The sequence below is a fragment of the Oncorhynchus mykiss genome, chromosome 13 (assembly GCF_013265735.2).
Source record: "Oncorhynchus mykiss isolate Arlee chromosome 13, USDA_OmykA_1.1, whole genome shotgun sequence".
NCBI lineage: Eukaryota > Metazoa > Chordata > Actinopteri > Salmoniformes > Salmonidae > Oncorhynchus > Oncorhynchus mykiss.
Window position 1 is genome coordinate 24,189,093 of NC_048577.1, and position 26,273 is coordinate 24,215,365.

Genomic DNA, 26,273 nt, shown 5'->3' on the forward strand with positions numbered 1-26,273 from the left:
GAGAGCCAGAAATCTTGCTTGTTTGTAGGTGACCAAATACTTATTTTCCACCATAATTTGCAAATAAATTCATTAAAAATCCTACAATGTGATTTTCTAGATTTTTTTCTCATTTTGTCTGTCATAGTTGAAGTGTACCTTTGACAATTACAGGCCTCTCATCTTTTTAAATGGGAGAACTTGCACAATTGGTGGCTGACTAAATACTTTTTTGCCCCACTGTACATGGAAAAACAGACAAAAATTAAAAAATATATATAAAGGAAGTTTGACTGTGTTGGTGTGTGTGGACCATGATAGATCCTTAGTAATGTGGACACAGAGGAACGTGAATCTCTCGACACGCTCCACTACAACCCGTCGGTGAATGGGGGCGTACTCGGCCCTCTGTTTCTTGTGGTCCAAGATCAGCTTCTTTGTCTGGCACCACACTGCCAGGTCTCCCACCTCCTCCCTATAAAAAAAATTAAATAAAAAAAAACACTAAATAGCAGAATTGGACAAGATCCCATAAAACGGAAGCTATCCATTGCAGCGCCATTCTCGGATCCCCCATGACCCGGTTGGACATGACTCCAACAGTGTCACCAGGAGGGATCAGCTAATGAAGTTGGCCACTAGAGGCCTCTATCATTTTCTATGGTTGAAATATTCTTATTCTGAGAAAATATGCAAGAATTGAAGGTGCCAACAAATTTTACAGTAATTATTAGAATATTTCATTGTCATAAAAAAACAGATGCTCTTCCCTCGACGTAGATCGATCAACTTCACTGTTTTCGGCGTTGGCCCACCAGGCCACCACCTAAATGCGTTGATAAAGCTTGCATTATGGATATTTCCAAATTCTGATTGACACAACACCATCAATCAGTGGGATTGTCGAATAGAAAAGTGTATGGAAAGGCGTTGCCATACGTAATTGGCTGAATTTCTTAGCTATCTCTACCCTGATAGGTGTGTGTAATATGGGCATGTGTCATACATTCCGGAAAAAGCCCTTTGCTAGAGCCGGGGTGCTGTTTTCCGCCTTGCCGAAGAAAGTTGTGCCTGGGAGGGTTGCTGGTTTTTGTATTCCGAGAAAATGGACAGCCAGGGAAGGAAAGTGGTGGTTTGCGACAATGGGACCGGGGTAAGTTTACAAACAGACCGTGTTCTATCGTCAAATTATGAGGGTTCCGGCTTTTGTGCAATTTGGCAGATGAGATGGGGAGGAACAGGAAGTAGCTCGCTTCATTGCTAGCTTGTGTAGCCACGGTCTGTCAGTTTGTCAATTAGTTATGCATTCATTGAGGTTGGTGCATCTGTCAATTAGAGGTGGCAAGGTTTACACCGGTCGGTGGAATGTTTAGAGTACCGATTGTTGACTATAATTCGTGAATCAGTGGGAGTAGCCATTAATATTGTTATCGCTGCTGTTGGCTGCTCGTGCTGACATTGCGAACTCGAATCGTCTCGAGCTAGTTAGGTTGCTGGCCAGCAAACTCAATAGCTAGCTTTAAAATGTACAAATCGCAGTTATTGTTTTATAGCATGCTCCAGAGCACTTAAATACCGTGTTCTGACACATTTAGCTATCATATGTATTCATCAGACATTAACCTACATGTCCACCCCTTGCTTCAATTTGATTGTTAACTCAAACTAACGAGAGCTCTCTTTTCGAACTTGCCAGCGTTATTGTTAATTGCAACGAATTGGGCAAGGAAAAGACGTGATCTATTGCGATTTATTCAGGAACTCCACATTTTTAGATACTGTTTGGTGTTCACAAAGAATGATGATCCAGCATCTGTAGCCCAGCCCTCACCCGAAACCTCTTTGTACTTGTAGCAAGTATTTTACACTGCTACGTTGTTGCGTAATTGGATGAGGATTTACGCATATAGTTGAACTAAACTAGGCACCAACAAACAAGTATCACAATTAAAGTATTGCTACCAACTGTTGAACAAGTTAACCAACTTGTCTCGAGCAGTAGATAATGCGCATGCCTCATTCTTGAACAGTGAGGAAGTTTGAAACCATTCTTCCATGTAAGGAGTTCTCAGATCAATTGCAACTCTCTTGTAAAATATGTTTGTAGACATGAGTCATCTGGTTGAAATTGACAAATAACAATTAATTTATGCTGTTTTCACCTCCACCATTTTACTTTAGTATTTAGCTGGACTATTCTTTCATCTATCTTTTAAAAAAATATATTTTTGTTTGCCGTGTTCCATTCAGTGGTTAGCTGACTTGTCTCTCTCCAGCTACCTACCACAGAGAAACTATGCTGCCTACAGCCTTTGTTCACACTGCGAATAAAACAGCCTGATAGCTATTCATAGCTCGGAGAGTGTAAATGGGACACGCTGTACACTGTAGCCTACTTCCTTTCTTTATTCTTGTCTTTGAGTTACCCCTTCCTCTCTGGGCTGATGTCATGTCTACTTGATGATGCATGTCATACACTTCTTTTATTCTTCTCACCGGCAGGTTGAGGATGTGGTCATTTATGTAATGTAGGTGAAATGAAGATTATGTCATTAATCATTTATGTAGGCCTAAATAAAGCCCAAAGGATCTTTAAACATGCATGGAGAAGCGATCGTATTGTTTCATGCGCTAGGCTATTCCTTGAAGCCAAGCGCCTAGTACACCCTAACAGGTTTGAATGAAATTCCCAGCATAGGTTCTCTACGTAACTGCCTAAGCATGCTGCACTACCAATGCTGTAACTTTCTCTGAAATCCCTCAGTGTTCACAAACAAAGTAGGGTGGAGTTGCTGGTCTTTTGTCAGTTTTGCATTTCCCTCACTAATGGTTAGGATTTGGGGAGGGCAAGCTGAACATAAATCTGTACCTAGGGGCAACTCAAACAGCACCATGTGAAAGTAGATAAGGCTCTAACTTCTGGCTAATGAACAAGACACGTGAAGTGCATTATCGATCAGGCTAGGTTATGTTAGAGTTATTGGACTAAAAGGTTTTATTTTAATATAGTCTGTGCTAAATACTTTGAAGTGATTTCTAGTATTTGGCTCTAGGCTTATTATTAATCTTTAAAAAAAAATGTCATTCTGTGTGCTATGAAAATGTATTTGTCCTATGTTATTTACCAATTTGCAAAAAAGGATGTTTGTCACTGACCCTGCCCTTGTCTCTCCCTTTAATCCTAGTTTGTGAAGTGCGGCTATGCAGGCTCCAACTTCCCAGAGCACATTTTCCCGGCGTTGGTTGGCAGGCCAATCATTCGCTCCACAGCTAAAGTGGGAAACATTGAGATCAAGGTAACCTCACTGGTTTACTTCACAGAAGTGTTTAAATCCCTATGATATATATGTATTCTTTAGTATTTACTCAAGAAAGTGGTAATAACCTGTTTTTGAAGGGGGTCATATAAACATTGCATTATTTTTTTAACAGGTAACACACTGAATTCTGTGTGAAATAGGTATTAGAATGTGTGTTGAGTGTAATACAGAATTCATTCTAAAATGGGTCCTGTTTTGTCACACACACAGTCACCAATAAATCCACTAATTGCGAATTTCAATAAGCATTTTTCTACGGATGGCCATGCTTTCCACCTGGCTAGCCCTACCCCGGTCAACAGCCCTCCACCCCCCCACAGCATCTCACCCAAATCCAGATAGCTGATGTTCTGAAAGAGCTGCAAAATCTGGGCCCCTACAAATCAGCCGGGCTAGACAATCTGGACCCTCTCTTTCTAAAATTATCTGCCAAAATTGTTGCAACCCCAATTACTAGCATGTTCAATATCTCTTTTGTATCGTCTGAGATTCCCACAGATTGGAAAGTTGCCGTGGTCATCCCCCTTTTCAAAGGGGGAGACACTCTAGACCCAAACTGCTACATACCTATATCTATTCTAACCTGCCTTTCTAAGGTCTTTGAAAGCCAAGTTAACAAACAGAATACAGACCATTTCGAATCCCACCGTACCTTCTCCGCTACGCCATCTAGTTTCAGAGCTGGTCATGGGTGTACCTCAGCCACGCTCAAGGTCCTAAACGATATCATAACCGCCATCGATAAGAGACATTTACTGTGCAGCCGTATTTATTGACAGAGTTGAAAGCCTTAGCCAGGTCGATCACAACATTCTTATTGGCAGACTCAACAGCTTTGGTTTCTCAAATGATTGCCTTGCCTGGTTCACCAACTACTTCTCTGATAGAGTTCAGTGTGTCAAATCGGAGGGCATGTTGTCCGGACCTCCTGCAGTTTCTATGGGGGTGCCACAGGGCTCAATTCTCGGCCCGACTCTCTTCTCTGTATACATCAATGATGTCACTCTTGCTGCTGGTGATTCTCTGATCCACCTCTATGCACATTCTCTACGACACCATTCTGTATACCTCTGGCCCTTCTTTGGACACTGTGTTAACTAACCTCCAGACGAGCTTCAATGCCATACAACTCTCCTTCCGTGGCCTCCAACTGCTCTTAAATGAAAGTAAAACTAAATGCATGCTCTTCAACCGATCGCTGCCCGCACATGCCTGCCCGTTCAGCATCACTACTCTGGACGGTTCTGACTTAGAATATGTGGACAACTACAAATACCTAGGTGTCTGGTTAGACTGTAAACTCTCCTTCCAGACTCACATTAAACATCTTCAATCCAAAATGAAATCTAGAATTGGCTTCCTATTTCGCAACAAAGCATCCTTCACTCATGCTGCCAAACATACCCTCATAAAACTGACCATCTACCAATCCTCGACTTCGGCGACGTCATTTACAAAATACACTAACACTCTACTCAGCAAATTGGATACAGTCTATCACAGTGCCATCTGTTTTGTCACCAAAGCCCCATATACGACCTCCACGCTCTCGTTGGCTGACCCTCGCTTCATACTCGTCGCCAAACCCACTGGCTCCAGGTCATCTACAAGTCTCTGCTAGGTAAAGCCCCGCCTTATCTCAGATCACTGGTCACCATAGCAGCACCCACCCGTAGCACGCGCTCCAGCAGGTAAATCTCACTGGTCACCCCCAAAGCCAATTCTTCCTTTGGCTGCCTCTCCTTCCAGTTCTCTGCTGCCAATGGCTGGCACGAACTGCAAAAATCACTGAAGCTGGAGACTCTTACCTCCCTCACTAGCTTTAAGCACCATCTGTCAGCAGTTCACAGATCACTGCACCTGTAAATAGCCCATCCGTAAATAGCCCATCCAATCTACCTCCTCCGAATAGTGTATTTAAAAAAAATATATATATATCTTGCTCCGTTGCACCCCAGTATCTCTACTTGCATATTCATCCTCTGCACATTCTGCCATTCCAGTGTTTAATTGCTACATTGTTATTACTTTGCCACCATGGCCTATTTATTGCATTACCTCCCTTATCCTACCTCATTTGCACATGCTGTATATAGACTTTTCTACTGTATTATTGATTGTATGTTTGTTTATTCCATATTTGTAACTGTTGTATGTGTCGAACTGCTTTGCTTTATCTTGGCCAGGTCGCAGTTGCAAATGAGAACTTGTTCTCAGCTAGCCTACCTGGTTAAGTAAAGGTAAAATAAAAAAATGTGTACCCATCTGGGGAAAAGGGATACCTAGTCAGTTGCACAATTGAAGAGGTGTGGGGGGCTGCCTTAATCTCACCGATGACGTCGATTAACTGCCTTGCTCAAGGGCCAAACTGCAGTTTTATTTTTTTACACCTCAGGGATTCGAACCAGTGACCTTTTTGTTACTATCCCAACACTCTTAGCCGCTAGGCTAACAACTTCATAGCCCTCATGAATGCTATTTTTCTTTTTTGTGGAGATTTGGGGAAGTTCTAAAATGGCTGCAATGCCTTGTGGCGCAGACTATGGTTCTAAGTTTTTCAGAACATGTAGACCTACCTGGAGAATGGTGCACATTTCTTGATTTTTCACTACTTTGTTAGGTTACATTTTGCTTATTCCCTCCACTGTGAACCTGTTGGCGCAATTTTCCTGACACACATTCTGGATAAGGAAGCTATTTCAATGGAGATTCTTAATTGACCATGCTTTAGTCCAGGACTAGCCTTAATCTGTGTTTGGGGAAACCAGCCCTTTGAGTTTAGTTTCTCATAGTATTTGTGAGTTAAAAAAAAATAATAATAAAAAAATAAAGTGTTTCCTCCATTGAGTGTCCTCTGGAAATCCAACATATCCAAACACTGGTCCCTGATATTTACCATGGCTGTTCGAGTCCAAAATGGCACCCTATTCCCTACACAGTGCACTACTTTTAACCCTATGGGCCCTGATCAAAGGTGGTGCACTGCGTAGGGCATTGGGTGTCATTTGGGACGCTGGCCATGATTTGTTGATTTGGCCTAATGTCACACCTTGTCTTGCTATCAGGGTGTTACACCTGAACATTTCCTCTTGATAACATCGCAGCGTTATGAGAGGATGGGCGGGCGTAGGCCATGGTTTTTGTAGGACACGCACGGATTCACCTCTGACCTTGGCTCCTCTGACCTCTCTCTCTCTCTGTTCTATCTTCTGACCCTGCTTCATCCCGCTCTTCCTCCCACCTCTCCTCCTCCTCACCTGTTGAGGTAGAATAACAGAAAGATGGTAAGTGTGTGTTTAGTTTCATGGGTCCCTGCTGTCTGCTCGGACAGTGAAATGGCTGCTCTTGTTATCTCTCCGACAAGTGGTCCTTTTTTAAATTCTATCTGTCAGTAGTTTGGCGTTGCTTCCTCATTCCCCCTCTACTACTCTTTCCCTGGTTTTCTGTGATGAAATGGTTGTTTCGGCTAACCTTACAAACTGTATTACCTCTGTCTTGTGTTTTTTGTTTACAAATCAACATGTTAAATACAGTGGTCTGAACACACTGGCAGACATTCATGGTCTTGTGCACATACAGGCAGTTGCAGAAGGAAACCGTGATATCAATAGTAGAGGTATCATCATATACCTTTTGGAGGGGAAGTCATGACAAGGGGAACATGTCTGCTGAAGCGTCTCATGTTAAAATTAAACTTGCAAGCTGCCTCAGAGCAACAAAAAAAACAACAAAAAAAAGACCACATTTAGCATTAGTTTGCCCATGCAGTTCTCTGCCAATATGAGTGACCTGTTTCTTTGGCAGTAGACAGTCAGGCCTATTGAGTTTGCCTATACTATAGGTTCTAGACATTTTTCAATAGGATCTGCATCCCAATTAACCAGATGGACTCCGCTCTACTAACAGTGTGCTCTGACTGCATGGCTGGAATCTCTATCTAATGTGGCCTCCTCTCCCACCTGCTCTCTGGCGCAGGGCTGAACGTATCGTCAGCTCACTAAGAGCAACGTGCCCGCAGAATGACTAGACGTTGACCACAAGGGATGTTTGACTTGTTTATTGTGGCATGCAAATGTCCTTTTTTTAGGGAAGTTTGTTCTGTAGAGTGTTTTTACGATGGTGGATGTCCTTTTGTGACATTGTTACCTTCATACCCAGAGCTATCCAGCATTATTTTTGTTGAATAACTGTGGTCAGTCGGCACTGACACTGTGACAGTCAGTTTGTTGTGGTACGTCAATGACTTGGGTGGAGGTCACTGCATTGTTTCCATGCAGTAATATTCAGTGGCTACTGCGCTGTTGGGGTTCCTCCAACAGCGGGTTCATTTAAAAAAAGTCACGCCCTGGTTTTAGCAGTAGTCTGAAACTCTGCTCTTTATCCCCTCCCTCCCCAGGACCTGATGGTGGGGGATGAGGCGAGCGAGCTGCGCTCCATGCTGGAGGTGAACTACCCCATGGAGAATGGCATCGTGAGGAACTGGGACGACATGAAGCACCTGTGGGACTACACCTTTGGTCCCGAGAAGCTCAACATCGACTCACGCAACTGCAAGATCCTGCTCACCGAGCCGCCCATGAACCCAACCAAGAACCGCGAGAAGATCATTGAGGTGTCTACATTTTCTTTTAAAAGTGTTTTATTTTTGTTAACCCACGACGACTAAATCCGTTGTCAGAGGACAATTTCATTAGCATGCTTTAGTTTTGAAAGTGTGTATTCTGGAGTGTACCCAGGAACGGCTGGAGGAGATTTCCTGTAAGGTCTTTTATAAGGTTCCATTGTAGATCTTCAATGATTCATCGGTCATAACAGTGATGCTCTGTGCTGAGGAGGCACTAGCGCTCCCGCTACGGACGTTTATCTTGGAGTTGCAACTTGCCAGTCGGTGTGACTAAGGCAGCAGCACTGCCTGGCAGACCTGGGTTCAGCAAGTATTTGAACTCTTTCAAACACTTTATAGTTTGATTGAGCCTGTCTGGAGTTTCACATGGGTGGACATTGCACTTTTGGGACTACTCCATTGTTTCCATTGTGCCAGGCAAGGTCAACCAATCACAGCTAAAGTATCTGAAAGATTTGAAATGGTATTTGAACCTAGGTCTGCTGCCTGGCGACAGCTCCTCAGTGGGAGTCTGTCAGAGCCACTGTTATTGAGTCGGGGTGGCCAGTCATTGCTAAATGTTTTGAGTAAGTCCTTTTTACCCTTTTCAAATTGAGGTTTATGAACATGGAGGTCTATTCCTTGTGAGTGGAAGCTGAGGTTAGATTTGTTGTGGTTTTCCTAGCAGTGCAAAAAATGCAAAAATAAAGGTCATTTGTATTAGCAAGATGTTTAACTTTTTGCATTGACTACATTTTCCAGTGACATACCCTCGCACTCCCTACCTCTTTCCTAGGTGATGTTTGAGACGTACCAGTTCTCTGGGGTTTACATAGCCATCCAAGCTGTGCTCACACTCTATGCTCAAGGTAGGTTCTTTAAAGCAAAATGATGCAACTAGAAGGAAGGTAGGACACCTAAAACCAGTGAAGAGCACTGGGCACCTGAGATTTCACTCCAACAAATTGCAAGTTAAAGTACCTTTCAGAACACATGGCGGAATGTAGGAGGTTATACCCAGTAATTAGCTTTTGTGACGTTTCTACCATGGCAGCAACAATTATTTGGGGCTTAAACTTTATTTTTCCGGAACAGAAAGTACCAGATATTGACTTATATTTTAAAATGGTTATTAGTTAGTAGTTGCACAATAATAACCTATGAGTTCCTTGTTTTCTTTGAGAAACAAATTAAAACAATTGATTTGGTACCAGATAGTTACCAATTATTTGAAGTACCAGAAACTACCCATTGATACCACATCCTTTTTCCTACCGTAGTAAATACCTAGTATCATAAAATAAAGTGCTTCCATTTGCTTGTTTGTAACATTGGTCTTTCTCTGGAAAAAAAAAAAAAACACAGCTGTGGAATGAGGGATGAAACACAGGCTGTGCTAATATGTGACCCTTTCAGTAGCAGGCCGAGAGTTGAATATGCAGTAGCGCGTAGCTGTTTACTTTGTGTTCTATACTAGACTTTCATTTGTAGGATGTAGGCCTTTCATTGGCCCATGCATTTAAAAAAAATGTTTTTATTGAACCAATGTATTCTGACGGAGAACTCGTTGACACCAAGAAATCGGTAATGACAATTAATAAAAAGCTTTCCGTTTCAAACGAGTAATGACAGAAATGGTCTATAATGTTTATGGGCTTTGGAAACGATGGATGGGTTTTCTCACTGGCCCTATTCTGTTGGCGCTGCAGTTTTAAAAAACTTTTTTTTTTTTCTTTAGGTCTCCTGACCGGCGTGGTGGTGGACTCTGGTGATGGCGTCACCCACATCTGCCCCGTGTACGAAGGCTTCTCCCTGCCCCACCTGACCCGACGCCTGGACATTGCAGGACGGGACATTACGCGCTACCTCATCAAGGTACACCCTCGTTCCCCACGGGTGACTCAGGCTGTCTTAGAATGTCCTGTCCAGAAACAACTCCTAGCCCCTTGCATGTGTAGATGTGACTGAATAAGGTATTATGATGGATATTGAACCTTGCCCATTAGTGCTTCCACCATATATATTTATAACTATCTTGCCTAATAATATGAAATCTACACAAGAGCCTAGGGGGAACTAACTAGGGGTTGATTCCTGGACAGGGCCTTCGATAACCTTATTTCCTTCATGAGTATGTCTGATGACTTGCTAGTGGAAAGCAGTCGACTGTAAACCACACCTGTTCATTATTTCATGGTAAGATTTGTGATAAGGAAAGGTGACTATTTTAAAGAGTATTTGGAGTACTTTTTCAATTAGTTTTGCAGTCCTTTACAACCTATGAGATCTCTGCAAACCAACCAAACACATCCCTTACCTCTGACTTTTATCCATCATCCAGTTGCTGTTGCTGAGGGGCTACGCCTTCAACCACTCGGCGGACTTTGAGACGGTGCGCATGATGAAGGAGAAGCTGTGCTACGTGGGCTACAACATCGAGCAGGAGCAGAAGCTGGCGCTGGAGACCACCGTGCTGGTTGAGTCCTACACGGTCAGTAACATAGTCCTACAGCGTCATCATCCTGGTCGAGTCCTACACTTTCAGTCCTTATTGTACAACCCTGTTTTGAAGTATTTTCTCTTGTTGTTTTTGGGCATTCTGAGCCCAACCCTGATTTGTCATCTACAGCACACCAGATAAGTGTTTGGACGAGTTACTTAAAGTCATATTACTACAGTGCCTTGCGAAAGTATTCGGCCCCCTTGAACTTTGCGACCTTTTGCCACATTTCAGGCTTCAAACATAAAGATATAAAACTGTATTTTTTTTGTGAAGAATCAACAACAAGTGGGACACAATCATGAAGTGGAACGACATTTATTGGATATTTCAAACTTTTTTAACAAATCAAAAACTGAAAAATTGGGCGTGCAAAATTATTCAGCCCCCTTAAGTTAATACTTTGTAGCGCCACCTTTTGCTGCGATTACAGCTGTAAGTCGCTTGGGGTATGTCTCTATCAGTTTTGCACATCGAGAGACTGACATTTTTTCCCATTCCTCCTTGCAAAACAGCTCGAGCTCAGTGAGGTTGGATGGAGAGCATTTGTGAACAGCAGTTTTCAGTTCTTTCCACAGATTCTCGATTGGATTCAGGTCTGGACTTTGACTTGGCCATTCTAACACCTGGATATGTTTATTTTTGAACCATTCCATTGTAGATTTTGCTTTATGTTTTGGATCATTGTCTTGTTGGAAGACAAATCTCCGTCCCAGTCTCAGGTCTTTTGCAGACTCCATCAGTTTTTTTTTCCAGAATGGTCCTGTATTTGGCTCCATCCATCTTCCCATCAATTTTAACCATCTTCCCTGTCCCTGCTGAAGAAAAGCAGGCCCAAACCATGATGCTGCCACCACCATGTTTGACAGTGGGGATGGTGTGTTCAGCTGTGTTGCTTTTACGCCAAACATAACGTTTTGCATTGTTGCCAAAAAGTTCAATTTTGGTTTCATCTGACCAGAGCACCTTCTACATGTTTGGTGTGTCTCCCAGGTGGCTTGTGGCAAACTTTAAACAACACTTTTTATGGATATCTTTAAGAAATGGCTTTCTTCTTGCCACTCTTCCATAAAGGCCAGATTTGTGCAATATACGACTGATTGTTGTCCTATGGACAGAGTCTCCCACCTCAGCTGTAGATCTCTGCAGTTCATCCAGAGTGATCATGGGCCTCTTGGCTGCATCTCTGATCAGTCTTCTCCTTGTATGAGCTGAAAGTTTAGAGGGACGGCCAGGTCTTGGTAGATTTGCAGTGGTCTGATACTCCTTCCATTTCAATATTATCGCTTGCACAGTGCTCCTTGGGATGTTTAAAGCTTGGGAAATCTTTTTGTATCCAAATCCGGCTTTAAACTTCTTCACAACAATATCTCGGACCTGCCTGGTGTGTTCCTTGTTCTTCATGATGCTCTCTGCGCTTTTGACGGACCTCTGAGACTATCACAGTGCAGGTGCATTTATACGGAGACTTGATTACACACAGGTGGATTGTATTTATCATCATTAGTCATTTAGGTCAACATTGGATCATTCAGAGATCCTCACTGAACTTCTGGAGAGAGTTTGCTGCACTGAAAGTAAAGGGGCTGAATAATTTTGCACACCCAATTTTTCAGTTTTTGATTTGTTAAAAAGTTTGAAATATCCAATAAATGTCGTTCCACTTCATGATTGTGTCCCACTTGTTGTTGATTCTTCACAAAAAAATACAGTTTTATATCTTTATGTTTGAAGCCTGAAATGTGGCAAAAGGTCGCAAAGTTCAAGGGGGCCGAATACTTTCGCAAGGCACTTTAGTTACTTTTGTTAAATGTAACGCGTTATGTTATAATATTATCGCCAGTACATAGATGTATCGAAGGCACATTTGTCACGAGACAGAAAAGCCTAGAGGCTTTCCCATCACAGAAGTGATCAATGGCAAATATAAGAGTTGCACCCTCTATATATTTCTATGGAGACCGGCTGCCATGACATTTCTCCAAACAGCCTTTCTCTGCTCGCTCGAGAATTAACTGAAACAATTTGAGATCGGCTCATGGGAAACGCGCCCGGTAGAGGGATGATTCTGAAAGTAACGCACACGTTGTTTGACAGTAACTGTAATATTACCCAATTTGAAAAAGCTACAAGTTACATATAAAAGTAATCGATGTAATGATTACTTTTAAAAACACATTACCCCCAGCACTGCACCAAATTCTACTTATTAAAGTATTGCATGGTAAGGGTAACACCATCCTACACCAAGAATAATAGGATTCATCTGTATTTGAAGCCTGGCTATATGGTAACACTGCCTCCTTGTGGACATAATGTATCGTGCAGATGATCAGGTTATAATTTTAGAGCATTAGAAGCCATATTTAGTGTGGGAGGAGCTCTTGAACCAAGCTCTGGATGCCCCCAGGTTACTTAGTCAAGTCAACCACGTGCCCAAATCCCTGAGCAACCCGGGTTCAATGGCCGGTAGGGGTCCCTGTGATGTAAAGAGTGAGTGGACGGAATTTTTCATGTGTGGCGGGCGGCGGCGCACCTCCTTGTTTCCCTGCCCAAATCCTGGAGAGAGAAGGAGAGGCGGAGGACATAGGATGGAACAAAAGCACTACTGTAGTGTTGAAGAAACATCATTTCCTGTACAACCCAGACTCCCACGCCACGTGCTGACCTGGTGTCTGTTTCCTCCTCTGGACTCCAGACTGGAGCCGTCAATGGGCCCTTTATGCTCCCTCCCTCAATGTTCCACCACGCTCTGTAAAAGGCCTACTGTATGTCAGCCGGCTCCATCTGACCAGAGGCCGAGAGACTCTTACTTAACGTTGCCAGTTCCAAACATTGTCTATTGTCCATCTCTAGCCTAGCATTGCCTTCAGATTTCCCTAGCGGTGTTCAAGCAGAAGAGAGCCATCTTAATGTCAATTAAATGCTTTCCGATGTGTGAATGTTGTTCCCCTTTCCGTGTCCCCAGCTCCCCGACGGCAGGATGATCAAGGTGGGAGGGGAGCGGTTCGAAGCCCCTGAGGCTCTATTCCAGCCCCACCTCATCAATGTGGAGGGAGTCGGGGTGGCAGAGCTTCTCTTCAATACTATCAATGCAGCAGACATCGACACCAGGTAACTCCACGACCGACTCCCCCTACTTACTAGTGACCTAGCAGTGTCCAACCCTCTTTCACTTCTTTGCCATTTCACTAGTTAACATTCTAGTCATTGAGTGGATTTTAGAGAAACAACAAATGTCGGTACATACACGTGTCTTATATCGGCTGAAAGCTTAAATTATTGTTAAAGTAACTGCACTGTCCAATTTACAGTAGCTATTACTTTGCAAAAATGCCATGCTATTGTTTGAGAGCTCCTAACAACAAAAGTGTTCACCGCGATAGGTTTGATAAATTCACCTCTGAAGGTAAAATGTGTACTTACATTCTGAAATCTTGCTCTGATTTATCATCCAAAGGGTCCGAGATAACATGAAGTGTTTTGTTAGATAAATATCCTTTTTCATATCCTAAAAAGGTTCATACAGCATGCACAATCGATTTTGTATTTCCACTTGTTGAATTTGCAAAGAAAGGAATCTGTGAAAATGTCATAAGAATGTTGTTTCAATAAGTAAAATCACATTTGTATATATTCCTCAGAGATCCTAGAAGGTAACAAAACTTCACAATTTCATTAGGGGTGTAGTATATCCTATAGGACATCATATTTGGTCAGAGAGTGCAGCCTTCATGGCACGCCAAAGATGCGGGCGGCCATCATTTGAACGACTATCTTTGTCAAATAAGCACCAATCGGAGTCAAACATAGCTAGCTAGAAAACCAATGAGCCAGGCTTTACGGGAGTATCCGGAAACCATGTTATGTCGTCATATGTAGCTACTAACCTTGTACGACAGCATGCCTTTTCATTTTGGACAAAAATTCTAAGGATATTCAGAGTTATGAAACTGTTTTTTGCAAATGTTGAACTTATAATTTGGCTACTTGTACTTGGTAAGCTAAATCAAAGTCCAAGTATACAGATTTGATGATATTCTTGCAGAAAAATGGAATATGAATGCAAATGTCTCCTTCACGATTTGCCAAAATGTGCCTGGGTACTTCACACAAAGTGTTGTAGGTCAGTCATTCTTCAAGTAATCCATCTGAAACTTTGCACATACACTGCTGCCATCTTGTGGACACTATCGGAATTACAACCAGAGTGATGGCTAGAATTATGATCTTTCTCTTGCATTTCAAAGATAGTGGTAGAAAAATACTTTTTTATCTCTTTAGTATTTTCTTATACCAGATCTATTGTGTATTATTCTCCTACATTCAATTCACATTTCCACAAACTTCAGTGTTTCCTTTCAAATGGTACCAGGGATATGCATATCCTTGCTACAGGCAGTCAGTTTTGGGTTTGTCATTTAGGCGAAACATTTAAAAAAAAGGAGGATATCCCTAAGTAAAAACAAAACAAAAAATGACTGAGTGACTAGCACCCATTGCTAAAAATTCCCTCAACCCTTGCTCTCATTACGTGACATGTATGCGTCTCATGCACGTGACCAATAAGGCCTGCCCTATAGCATATCATAATCGCATCAAAAATGGGTTCTAACAAACTCTGAAACGTGACAGCAAAATGGATGCAGAGGACATGACAAATAAACTAGAAATGTTTGCTGGTTGCTCAGGGGGTAAAGGGGAAGTCAGATGTGTGGAATAAATTTGACTAGTTGTGGAAAACACTGGAGATCAAGAAAAATAAGTTAAGGAGGAAGTGCTGGGTGGATATTATGTGTTCCAAACAGGTACTGTTAGGTTATAATTGTTCTAACCGTTTGAAACAATATAAGCAACACAAAATTAATTATAGGCGGACCAGAGAGGCTGTTGTAACGTTTTAATTGTAAAGCCTTTATTGCAGCAAAGACTAAACCGTAGCATTCATTCGTTAATGCAATTCCCAAATGGAACGGTTTAGGCCTATTTGTCTTTATGCTAATTATTCAATATTCGCTTTATTGTATTTTAACTAAAATGCTTGATTGCTTTTCAAATCATGACTGACTTGTGTGCTGACATAAACTAACAAATGATTGATTGATACGGTAGCTTATAAGTATTGAAATATAGGCCTAAGTAAGTTACGGTATTAAGACGAAACAGGATGTGCTCTTTGGCCTACAGCTCGATGATGGTTATACAAGGCTGCTATACTAAACCTACTTATGATAATGACTACTTATTATTATGATGTTCATAATAATAATTAAAAATAACAAGGGGATCAAGGAAAAAGGAGGGTTATTATAAATCTACTATTTTCTGACAATTTTGGAAAGATGTAAACACTAAATGGAAAAAAGTGTAATGCCTTTACAGCATAGCAAAGATTTTTTTTTTTAAATGTGTGAAATTGTTTATCGACGTGGTTGCATGAGGCTTGGTACTCACGGAATCAGTAGGCTATTAAACAAACACTCAAACAGGCAACAGAAGTAGGATGTGTCTTATTTCTGTAGATGTACCAGTCAAAAGTTTGGACACACCTACTCTTTCCAGGGTTTTTCTTTATTTTGACTATTTTCTACATTGCAGAATAATACTAAAGACATTAAACTATGAAATAACACATATGGAACCAAAAAAGTGTTAAACAAATCCAAATATATTTTAGGTTCTTCAAAGTAGCCACCATCATTACTTTAAGACATGAAGGTCAGTCAAGCCGGAAAATTTCAAGAACTTTGAACATTTCTTCAAGTGCAGTCGCATACACCATCAAGCGCTCTGATGAAACTGGCTCTGAGGAATGCCACAGGAATGGAAGACCGAGTTACCTCTGCTGCAGAGGAGGGTTACCAGTCTTAGAAATTGCAGCCCAAATAAATGCTTTACAGAGTTCAAGTAACGGACACATTTCAACATCAACTGTTCAGAGGAGACTTTGTGAATCAGACCTTCATGGTCGAATTGCTGCAAAGAAACCACTACTAAAGGACACCAATAAGATGAAGAGACTTGCTTGATGACAGCTTTGCACATTCTTGGCATTCTCTCAACCAGCTTCATGAGGTAGTCACCTGGAATGCGTTTCATTTAACAAGCATGCTTTAAGGTAATTTGTGGAATTTGTTAATGCGTTTTGAGCTAATCAGTTGTGTTGTGACATGGTAGGGTTAGTATACAGAAGATGGCCCTGTTTGGTGAAAGACCAAGTCCATATTATGTTAAGAACAGCTCAAATAAGCAAAGAGAAATGACAGTCCATTACTTTTAGACATTAAGGTCAGTCAATCTGGATAATTTCAAGAACTTTGAAAGGCTGCTGCCTACATTGAGACCCAATCACTGGCCACTTCAATAAATGGATCACTAGTCACTTTAAACAATGCCACTTTAAATAATGATTACATATCTTACATTATTCATGTGTATATACTGTATTTTATACCTTCTATTGCACCTTGCCTATGCTGCTTGGTCATCGCTCATCCATATATTTATATGTACATATTCTCATTCACCCCTTTAGATTTGTGTATTTGGTAGTTGTTGGGAAATTGTTAGATATTCTTACACTGTCGGAACTAGAAGCACAAGCATTTTGCCACACTCGCATTATCATCTGCTAACCATGTGTATGTGACCAATACGATTTGATTTGAAATTTCAAGTGCAGTCGCAAGAGCTATGATGAAACCGGCTCTCATGAAGACCGCCACAGGAAAGACCCAGAGTTAGACCCAGAGTTACCTCTGCTGCAGAGGATAAGTTCATTAGTTACCAGCCTCAGAAATTGCAGGCCAAATAAATGCTTCAGAGTTCGAGTAACACACATTTTAACATCAACTGTTCAGAGGAGACTTTGAATCAGACCTTCATGGTTGAATTGCTGCAAAGAAACCACTACTAAAGGACACCAATAAGAAGAGACTTGCTTGGTCCTAGAAACACCAGCAATGGACATTAGACCGGTGGAAATCTGTCCTTTTGGTCAGAGTCCAAATTTGAGATTTTTGGTGTCTTTGTGAGATGCAGAATTGGTGAACGGATTCTCTCCGCATGTGGGGTGTTCTGCTGGTGACACTGTCTGTGATTTATTTAGAATTCAAGGCACACTTAACCAGCATGTCTACCACAGCATTCTGCAGCAATACGCCATCCCATCTGCTTTGCTCTTTGTCCCACTATCATTTGTTTTTCAACAGGACAATGAACCAAAACACACCTCCAGGCTGTGTAAGGGCTATTTAACCAAGATGGAGAGTGATGGAGTGCTGCATCAGATGACCTGGCCTCCACAATCACTCGACCTCAACCCAATTGAGATGGTTTGGGATGAGTTGGACTGCAAAGTGAAGGAAAAGCAGCCAAAAAGTTCTCCGCACATGTGGGAACCCTTTCAAGACTGTTGGAAAAGCATTTTAGGTGAAGCTGGTTGAGAGAATGCAAGGAGTGTGCAAAGCTGTCATCAAGGCAAAGGGTGGCTACTTTGAAGAAACTCAAATCTAAAATATATTTAGGTTAACATTTTTTTTGTTGTTGGTTACTACATGATTCCATATGTGTTATTTCATAGTTTTGATGTCTTCGCTATTATTCTACAATGTAGAAAATAGTCAACAAAAAAACAACAACCTTTGAATGAGTAAATGTGTCCAAACTTCTGACTGGTACTGTGTATGGATGATTATTAAAGCCAGACACATTTAACAGTTGGGTTGTTGTTTATAGACCTAATTTAAGTTGTGGTTTCCTCTCTCCTCACTTTTCTTAGACGACAATTAAGGCGAGAGCTATTTTCTCGTCTCCCAACTCCGCTGCTGCCTCCTCCGCATTGTTCTCAACGCCAATATGCTGGTTAACTTTCCTATTATGCACATAGCAACATGGTCTAGGAAAAGGCGCCAATTCAACAGCGCACTCATGTTTCACGACCGCGGACAGTGACCACTATCTAACGAGAGACCGCATTTGTTATAAATAGTATTTTTATTAGTGGTGCACCATTGTTCTAATGTAATATACAATTTCAGCAATGCATGTCTTAGACAGTCATTTTTTTGCTACTGCTCAACTTATGAAATATGTTGGCCAACAGGCAATTGACCAGTCGACTAAATGGGGTCAGTCCTAGATTATCAAAATGTTTCTCCATATTGTATTTTTTTGGTCTAATATTCTATACATCCCTTTTTCTCTTCTGTAAATCCTCACATCCTCACTTTCTCTCCTCAGGGCTGAATTCTACAAACACATTGTGGCAAAATGTTCTCTTTTTCTTTTCTCCATGTCGCCCTTCTTATTCACCTTAAGTTATTTCTCTCCATCACCTCTTCCTTCATCCAGGTCTTCTCTCCTCCCTAAATGTCTTCTCCTTCGCTCCACAGGTCTGAGTTCTACAAACACATAGTGCTGTCAGGGGGCTCCACCATGTACCCTGGCCTTCCCTCTCGACTGGAGCGTGAGCTCAAGCAGCTCTACCTGGAGCGCGTGCTGAAGGGAGATGTGGATAAGCTCTCGGTGAGGGCACACACAGAACGCCATTTGTATCTTCAAAGTAGCATGCTTTAAGTACATGTCATATTTTATTGTTGCTGTTTTGAGTGCAGGTTTTACTGTCCAATTTTTGACTTTTAACAGATGGACAACTACTAACAGACATTTAACGATCCATTTTCTCACTGCAGTCATTTGATCAGCCACCAGGGGGCGGTGTTGCCCTAAATTGAATTAGTGTACACAACACGAGCACTGAGCGTTTCAACACAGAGGGAACTATCTTTGTCATGGGACCATGTTTAAATCATGTGCTCAACAACTAAATTAAAATATAATGTCTCATTGTTCCTCACTCATTCCTTTACACACTGATTGCTCAATTTGGCAACAATATCCACTTCAGCATTTTCAATGCCAGGCCTGCTGGTTCAGTTCATGTAATTATTAGACGATTTCACACCTATTTTTAGTTAAGGTTGTTAAAACAGACATTTTTCCTCCCACTCTTTGCTCTCTGCCCCTTTCCCTTTCCTTATTTCTCCTCTTCCCCCTATTCTTATGCTTTTGCTTTCCCTTCTCACACTCTTCCCCTTCTCCTCCTTATCTTCTATTCTGGCTCCTCCTTTCCTGCTTGTGTGCAGAAATTCAAGATCAGGATCGAGGACCCCCCTCGGCGCAAGCACATGGTGTTCCTGGGTGGGGCCGTGCTGGCCGACATCATGAAGGACAAGGACAACTTCTGGCTGACAAGGGAGGAGTACCAGGAGAAGGGGGTGCGTGTCCTGGAGAAGCTGGGGGTCACTGTCAGATAAACCCCCCCCCAAGATGCACATGTCTGGGCTAAGTCTAAAATGGGACCCTATTCCCTCATTGCACTACTTTTGACCACACCCCATAGGGTAGTGCACTATCTCGGGAATAGGGTGCCATTTGGGATGTAGCCTTGGTCTTGTCTCCTGCCCTCCTCCTCCGCTACGTCCTCCACTTGATATCCATCTTACAGCTCACTACTTCGCGACCCGATCATCTGTTTTTACCACCCCTGTCCCAGATTCGCTCGCTCACTCTCCAAGGGCATGTTGTGACAGACGGTTGGGGAGGTGGGAGGAGATGGATGAGGTGCTGACAACATGTCTCCTGGGAATAGTTTCAATCACGTTGCCCAACTTATTCTGTCAAAACACGATCCCAATGATCATCAAGATGAAGTAAATTATTATTAGGGATTCATTTATAGAGGGGGTGTCGGATTCTCCTGTGTTGTGGGCACAGGGTACACAAGGGGCCTCCATCAAAGGCAAGCTGCCTTTTAAAATTGTTTTAATTCCACCCTTCTGCCTACCTTTTGTCTAGTCTTAATGAGCTGGTGATTTCTTGCTCCTCTTGAGGAGGTTGTGTTAATGTTGGGGGGAGGTCAGGGGGTGATGGTGGATCAGAGTGCAGGTGGTTTTCGGGGCATGTTTCTCCTTCTCACAGGGTCCACCTGCCCACTTGTCTGAATCCCATATCTAGTCTGTTGCCATTGTGTCGTAAGAGGGATGTGATGATGACAAAAAAAACGGTTGGCCTTCCCTCACGATTAAAAAAAGGCACTTCATTCCACTGATGGCTAAATATTTGCCATGTATTTAATTCCAATGAGGACTGCTCAGCCTTTTCTTTGAAGTCATGTTTTGTGCTCACATTAATTTTGCTGATGCGCTTTCCTTTTGGAGGAGAAGTGGTTTTGCCTTTCGTTTTGTCAGACGGACAAATAACGTCTTGTATTTTTTTTTTGCAGTGCATTACTCCGGTGTTTTTTTTCTTCTCGTAACGAGTGAGGATGTGTTGTCCTCATCATGGCTGTTGGACACACGAGTCATTCGGTTTTTAAGGTCTGGGTTACATTTTGCCCTCAACAGCAGGTCTAGGATCTCTATCCCAGGCCTATCCTTAACCATTGTGAGCTGAACAATTCATCAGACCTAGGACCAGTTGTTAAGGGCATACTGAACCGTAACCTGTTTAGAGGGGCAGTCATTCTGAGACCATTAGGAACTCTCCCTAGTCTCCGCTCCAGTGAAGATTCATTTTTTTTTTTTTTTTAGGTCGGGGGTTGTTGAACATTTGTAATATTAATAAGAATCATTAGACATGGAGACCACATAAAAGCTGGTATTTAAGGTTTTCCTTTTTTGGTTTTCATATGTATATGAACTTACACATATATTGTGTATCATTTTCTTTTTTTATCCAAACAGTCATCCAGTGCCAAGTGCAGTTATTTTAGCTGTTTTTTTTGTTTTCTTCATAGCATAACTGCCTACCGCTGATTTTTAAATAAAGCAAAGTGATTTATAAATACCTGGTGATTCTCTGTCTTTGAGATGTACCAAGTGGTCGCCGTAAATACTTGTGACATTATCGTCGTTGTCGGCAGTGATCCTAAATAAGACCGAATTAGAAGGCAGATGGAATTGCCTCAAAAGAATGAGTTGGTACATTCACGTGTACGGATGCATGGGTGTGCTGTGTAACTATGTGGTCATATTTAGAATGAAGGCTGCAGAGAACAAGAATGCGAGTGGCTTCTTTTGTGAGTCTGTCAATTCTATTTGTCACATGTTCGTAAACAACCGGTGTAGGCTAAACAGTGAAATGCTTACAGGCCCTTCCCAACAATGAAGAGAAAGAAAATAGTAAAACAAGCAGTAATAAATACACATGAGTAACAACTTGGCTATATGTACTGGGTCCATTATGCTGGGGCACGAGGTAATTCCGGTAGATATGTACATATAACTTGAAATAAAGTGACAGAAACAGTAGCAACAATATGTGATGAGACAGTTAGTTCAAAAAGGGTCAATGCAGATAGTCTGGATAATTATTTGGTTAACTATTTAGCAGTCTTGTGACTTGGAGGTAGAAGCTGTTCAGGGTCCTGTTGGTTCCAGACTTGCCTTGCGGTAGCAAAGAGAACAGTCATTTGCGTGACTGGAGTCTTTGACTGTTTTTTTAGAGCCTTCTGACACTGCCTGGTATAGAGGTCCTGGATGGCAGGGAGCTCGTCCCCAGTGATGTTCTGGGCTGTACGCACTACCCTCTGTATGTAGCGCCTTGCGGTCGGACACCAAGCAGTTGCCATACCAAGCGGTGATGCAGCCAGTCAAGATGTTCTCAATGGTGCAGCTGTATAATGTTTTGAGGATCTGAGGGCTCATGCCAAATCTTTTCAACCTCCTGAGGGGGAAGAGGCATTGTCGTGCCCTCTTCACGACTGTGTGTGTGGACCATGATCAGCCTTTCAAAGCATTTCATGGCTACAGAAGAGACCGCTACGGGGCGATAGTCATTTAGACAGGTTACCTTGGCGTTCTTGGGCACAGTGACTATGGTGGTCTACTTGAAACATGTTGGTATTTCAGAGAGTCCGCGAGAGGTTGAAAATGTGCAGTGAAGCCATTTGCCAGCTGGTCAGCGCATGCTCTTGAGTATGCGTCATGGCAATCCGTCTGGCCTTGTGAATGTTAACCTGTTTTAAGGTCTTACTCACATCCACTATGGAGAGGGTGATCACGCAGTCATCCAGGAAAGCTGGTGCTCTTATGCATGGTTCAGTTTTGCTTGCCTCGACGCAAGCATGTAAGGCATTTAGCTCATCGGGTAGGCTCGCGTCACTGGGAAGCTTGCTGTTTCCCTTTTGTCATCTGTGATAGTTTGCAAGCCCTGCCACATCCGACCAGCGTCAGAGGCGGTGTAGTAGGATTCGATCTTAGTCATATATTGATGCTTTGCCTCTTTGATGGTTTGTCGGTGGGTGTAGCAGGATTTCTTATAAGCTTGCGGACTAGTCTCCAGGTCTAGCCTTTAGCTCAGTGCGGATGTTGTCCATAATACATGGCTTCTGGTTGGGATATTTGTGTACGGTCACTGGGTACGATGTCGTCGATGCCCCTATTAATGAAGCTGGTGACTGATGTGGTAAACTCCTCAATGCCATCTGATGAACCCCTGAACACATTCCAATCTGTCCTAGCAAAACTGTCCTGTAGCACATCACTGGTACTTCCTGTTTTGAGCTTTTGCTTGTAAGCAGGAATCAGGAGTATAGAGTTATGGTGAGATTTTGCCAAATCAATGGCGAGGGAGAGCTTTGTATGCGTTTCTGTGTGTGGAGTAAAGGTGATCTAGAGGTTTTCTTTGCCTTCAGTTGCATGTGACATGCTGGTAGAAATTACAGTGCCTTCAGAAAGTATTCATACCCCAGAAAGTATTAATATTCCACATTTTCTTGTTACAGCCTGAAATCAAAATGGATTAAACAGTTTTTCATCCATTTACACACAATACACCATAATGCCAAAGAGGGGAAAAAAAGTAGATTTAATTTACATAAGTGTTCACACCTCTGAGTCAATACATTAGAATCACCTTTGGCAGTGATTACAGCTGTGAGTCTTTCTGGGTAAGTATCTAAGAGCTTTGCACACTTGGATTGTACAAAATGTGACTAATTATTTTAAATTCTTCAAGCATTGTCAAGTTGGTTGGTCATTGCTAGACAGCCATTTTAAAGTCTTACCATAGATTTTCAGTCCAATTTAAGGCAAAATGGTAACTTAGCCACTCAAGAACATTTCATATTGTTTTGGCAAGCAACTCCAGTATATACACTGTGTACAAAACATTAGGAACACCTTTCCATGACAGAATGACCAGTTGAAAGTGATGATCCCTAATTGATGTCACCTGTTAAATCCACTTCAATCAGCGTAGATGGATGGGAGGAGACGTGCTAAAGAAGGATTTTTAAACCTTGAGACATGGATTGTGTGTGTGTGTGCCATTCAGAGGGTAATTGGGCAAGACCAAAGATTTGCGTGCCTTTTGGACAGGGTATGGTGGTAGGTGCCAGGCGCATCGGTTTGGGTGTGTCAAGAACTGCAACGCTGCTAGATTTTTCACACTCAATAGTTTCCCGTGTGTATCAAGAATGGTGCACCACCCAAAGGACATCCAGCCAACTTGACGCAACTGTGGGAGTCAACATGGGCCATCATCCCTGTGGGACGCTTTCAACATCTTGTAGTCCATGCCCCGATGAATTGAGGCTGTTCAGAGGGCAAAAGGGGGTGTAACTCAATATTAGGAAGGTGTTCCTAATGTTTTGTACACATTGTAATTTGGCCTTGTTTTAGGTTATCCTTCTGAAAGATGAGGTTGTCTCCCAGTATCTGTTGGAGAGCAGAGTGAACCAGGTTTTCCTCTAGGATTTTGCCTATTGATCTCTATTCCATTTAAAAAAAAATGTTTATCCTTAGTCCTTGCTGATGACAAGCATACCGATAACATGATGAAGCCACCCCCATGCTTGAAAATATGAAGTGGTACTCGATGTGTTGTTGGATTTGCTGCAAACGTAACTTTGTATTCAGGAAATGAAGTTAATTTCTTTGCCATATTTCTTGCAGTTCTACTTGTGCCCTTTTGCAAACAGGATGCATGTTTAGGAATATTTTTATTTAGTTCCTTTTTACTGTCATTTAGGATCATATTGAGGAGTAACTGTTGATCCATCCTCAGTTTTCTCCTATCACAGCCATTAAACTCCGTTTAAGTCACCATTGGCCTCATGGTGAAATCCCTGAGCGGTTTCCTTCAGCTGCGGCAACTGAGTTAGGAAGGACGCCTATATCTTAGTGGTGACTGGCTGCATTGATACACCATCCAAAGTGTAATTAATAACTTCACTATGCTCAAATGGATATTCAATGTCTGTTTAAAAAAAAAAAGTTGAATCTACCAATAGGTGCCCTTCTTTTGCAAGGCATTGGAAAACCCTGGTCTGTGTTTGTAGTTCACAGCTCGACTGAGGGACCTTACAAATAATTGCATGTGTGGGGTACAGTGACGAGGTAGTCATTAAAAAATCACGTTAAACACTTATTGCACACTGTGAGTCCATGCAACTTATAAAGCACATTTTTACTGCTTAATTTATTTAGGCTTGCCATAACAAAGGGGTTGAGTACTTATTGACTTGAGATATTTCAGCTTTTTATTTGTAAATATTTCTAAAAACATCATTCCACTTTGATATATTATGGGGTATTGTGTGTAGGCCAGTGACACAATCTCAATTTAGCCGAGGGGTTTACTTTCTGAAAGCATTCTAGGTAATACAGGTGTGTGTGTGTGTCTAAGTATATAGGAAAGGGAGATTCTCCTAAGATATTTGGGGGTGTGTCGGGGTCTGTAGGTTGAAAACACCCCTTTGGAGGGGCACTGTTGCAGACCCAAACCGTTCTGCCGCTCTCTTTGATGTGGCACTGTTGCCGTGGCACTACACAAGGAATTCCCACCCAAGGTCTCCAAGACAATGGCCTTCGCAAACAAGACTGACTCCGCTGGCAGTTCGGTATGGAACCGTCCCACCTCAGTTTCTTTCTCATGGTTGGTGGTGTTTAGCATTAGGCTAAATAGCATCACGCTAAAACCCACAGGACGTTTACCTGACGGTTTGGACAAGAGTGGTTCTTATCTCCAAATCAGAGATATGATAAGAGCACCAAAGAGAAAAGACAGCCAGGACAAGCTGAAGCCAAGGGGTGTGGCACAGTGTTAGTGGAGGACCCTTTGAACTCTGAGGGTCTCTAGACACCGCAGGGAGGTTAGAAGGGGAGGCTGACTGTTCTCGGAAGCTGGATGGAAGAACATGCATGGCATCCCTCTGTCTACCAGCACTTTTTTTAAAGTTTTTTTTGCATGGCATCACATTTGAAAGGGTGAGGCTCATTTAATTATTTTTAGGCGGGAGAATTAGCTAATTTCCTCTGGAGGGGGTGATCATGCACCCAAAACACACCTTTCCCACCATGCTCCTCCACTTAGGGAACACTTTGTCAGGGATTAACAGAGGCCCCAAAATCCCCTCGGAACCCACAATGATTCTTTAATCGTTAGAGCATTTGCCTCATGGGCTCAAGCCAACCAACCAGGCTTGAAAATGGCACTTAGTAAGAAAACCACATACTAAATCCCGCAACAAAGATTATTTGGATAATTGTAATTCTGAGAAAAAACAGATTGCCTGACTTCTCATATATGCCTCTTGGTACAGATGGTTGTTTTCTAACACAAAGGGGGAAACTAAAAAAGGGTTTGCATGCCTTTTAAACAATGTAGCAAGAAAGCAACAAGTTCAGTGAGTATAAGGAGGTTTGGACCAAGATGGTGCATGTCCAAAAGAAGGAGGAGCAGTTAAGATTGCAACTGCAGTTATACTGAAACAAATATTAAACACAACATGCAACAATTTCAAAGAGTTTGAGTTACAGTTCACAAAAGGAAATCAGACAACTTAAATACATTCATTAGGCCCTAA

At 42.2% G+C, this 26,273-nt stretch overlaps 1 protein-coding gene across 1 annotated transcript; it reads left to right on the plus strand.

The window, feature by feature from the left end:
* Nucleotides 1–960: 960 nt before the first annotated feature.
* Nucleotides 961–21,248, plus strand: actr2a (actin related protein 2a). Its single transcript, XM_021557308.2, has 9 exons — nucleotides 961–1,132; nucleotides 3,165–3,275; nucleotides 7,696–7,911; nucleotides 8,699–8,771; nucleotides 9,641–9,777; nucleotides 10,244–10,393; nucleotides 13,371–13,516; nucleotides 18,796–18,928; nucleotides 19,549–21,248. Exons 1-9 carry the CDS (start codon nucleotides 1,085–1,087, stop codon nucleotides 19,717–19,719), a joined length of 1,185 nt encoding a protein of 394 aa, XP_021412983.1. The 5' UTR covers nucleotides 961–1,084; the 3' UTR covers nucleotides 19,720–21,248.
* The last annotated feature ends 5,025 nt before the right edge of the window (nucleotides 21,249–26,273 follow it).

Coding starts and splice junctions, on each gene's coding strand:
- actr2a (XM_021557308.2), top strand. CDS start 1,085: ATGGACAGCCAGGGAAGGAAAGTGGTGGTTTGCGACAATGGGACCGGG. Junction 3,276..7,695: donor TGGGAAACATTGAGATCAAG/GTAACCTCACTG, acceptor CTCCCTCCCCAG/GACCTGATGGTGGGGGATGA. Junction 13,517..18,795: donor GCAGCAGACATCGACACCAG/GTAACTCCACGA, acceptor TTCGCTCCACAG/GTCTGAGTTCTACAAACACA.